At 40.0% G+C, this 2,179-nt stretch overlaps 1 protein-coding gene across 1 annotated transcript; it reads right to left on the bottom strand.

The window, feature by feature from the left end:
• LOC104762264 lies at window positions 323-1,586 on the bottom strand. Its single transcript, XM_010485518.2, has 4 exons — window positions 1,260-1,586; window positions 1,024-1,192; window positions 841-925; window positions 323-752 (listed from the first exon to the last, which is right to left on the bottom strand). The coding sequence occupies exons 1-4, from the start codon at window positions 1,526-1,528 to the stop codon at window positions 490-492; spliced, it is 786 nt and encodes a 261-aa protein (XP_010483820.1). The 5' UTR covers window positions 1,529-1,586; the 3' UTR covers window positions 323-489.

The raw sequence follows: 2,179 nt of genomic DNA, 5'->3' as shown, positions 1-2,179 counted from the left end.
TCTCCTACACAAGCTTTTTTCTGAAACTTGGACACACTTTTTGCTTTTGATGTCGTGCTAGATTTAAACAAACAAGAAGCAATCACTGGTTTCATGGATGGCTGGATGGCTCTGCACTGTACATAAAACAGAGTCCTCACTTTCATTTCTCTTCAAAAGAAACTGGTTTAATCACCCGTTTATCTCAAGTTTACGCGGATGAATAGTTTGTGACGATACTCAGAAAACGGGTATATGATCAAAGCCGATTTCGTGTAGCCTAGAAAACGGAATGTGATTTAGTGTGTTTGGTACACTCTTGTTTTGGAAAAGTTGGGTTTAATGTTTCAAATGACGTATTGTGATTGAAATCACTGTTTTTCTTATTACATAAGAGTAAGCACAAGTATCACTTTTCTTCTGCTGCGGTTTCACCCGCAGAAGTTGCGCACTCACAATTGTTGAGCAGACCCGGAAGTATGAGATCATAGTTTGACATGGTAATTTATACTATCTACCTCTCGTCACTCGGGTAACTAAAACGATAAGAAGGACAACAATGGTGAGCAGAACGCTCATCCGAAGTTTCTCCATCACCGGGGCAGCACCTGAAGCTAGCATAACTGTCTCATCTCCAGGAACAACATTGAAGAGGTCAGTGACGTACTTTGTGACTCTCTCCATGGCGTCCATGATTTTGATGGCACTTCTCTCAAACAACTTTCTTATACAACAATTTGGGGCTGAACCAGAGTCTTCTTCTGACCTCTCAACTGCATCATACATCAAGGGAGAAATCTCTTACATAATTATCAATTAGAACCAGAGTGCACTGTAGCGCACTGTATCTTATTTTCTTACCATTGCTTAGTAGCTCCCGGACAACCTCATTGTTCATCACTGCATCCCAGACAGCCCTGTCTGAAGTCAAAGAGATAACCATTCTCTGCAACATTAGACACGACACCAATGTCTCTGTCTCAGTTATTTTGTTTCTCAAAAGTCAAAACCATGAACCTCAAAAGACAGCGAGAAACAGAGAACCTGAACAGAAGGGTCGGTCTGAAACACATGGAAGGCGTCGTAGAGTCTATCCAGCATATAAGGCTGTAGAAGTCTAGTATTACAGAGCTGCAACGGAGGCTCAATCCAATCCACAGACTCCGACTCTGAAACTTGGTCTTCTGATTTCTCATCATCCTCATTGAACATCCTAAAAAGACAAAAGATGAGTACTTTCAATATATCAAAGCAAAGAACTTTTACTTACTAACTCTCACAATTGAAGTGCAGAGAAGGCATCGTCAACTTCGTCAAGCTCCGGAGCATTATCCGTAATAAAATCAACCTCTTTATCTACAGCCACCCATTCATACTCTCCATCCTCTTCACCGTTAGATCCATAACTTGCCTTCACCGGCTCAGATGATGAAACGGACAAAGAAAATGATGGAGACATGGGTGGTTTCTGATTGCCGAGACTGGTCAGCTCAGCATCAGCTCCTTCGAAAGTCTCCAGCTCCTCTCCGCCGTCGATTCTGATTCCCATTTTGGTTTCTTGGTCTGGAAGCTGGAAACGGTGCTTAGATAATTTTTAGTCAATAGAATAGTATTTGTTATTTGGGACGTAACTTCTTTTTTAGACCTCATACTTCTACGATGTTCCAACATTTTGCCGTTTACTTATGTAATTATACATCAATAACCCCAATACTTTTAGAATTGTACTGTTAAAGCCGATTTAAAATTGCAAAGCTCACTAGCCGCTCTTGCTGATAAATCAACTGAGAGAAATAGTCCTTGTTCTTAGAAATCCCCATGAGTCTCCTTCAAATTTTTGTGTCACAAGTACTTGATCATGCTGACCCAAGAATCAAGAGTTTTGCCAAACCGGGAGCCAAATCTTTGCTTTGCTATAATAAGGTTTAAGTGGCTGATGAATATTGATTTTATCAAAAAGAAAATATTAGGACGCAAGAAATGTATATAGATTCCAGCAGAGTCATCCAACAATCAAGTTATGACTTATGACAAAGCAAAACACTAACTTATTGACATCTTGTACCAGTTTTGACATAATGTAATATACATATACACGTTTACATACGAGCAATGGAGTTTAAAAATCGACTGTGATTATTGAGAAAAAATAAAAGAGAGATTAATAGGGATATGGGCTGTCCTCCAATTCCCCCCCCCC

The sequence above is a fragment of the Camelina sativa genome, chromosome 18, assembly GCF_000633955.1.
Source record: "Camelina sativa cultivar DH55 chromosome 18, Cs, whole genome shotgun sequence".
Taxonomy (NCBI): Eukaryota; Viridiplantae; Streptophyta; class Magnoliopsida; order Brassicales; family Brassicaceae; genus Camelina; species Camelina sativa.
This window is presented reverse-complemented; position numbering and strand designations above follow the sequence as displayed.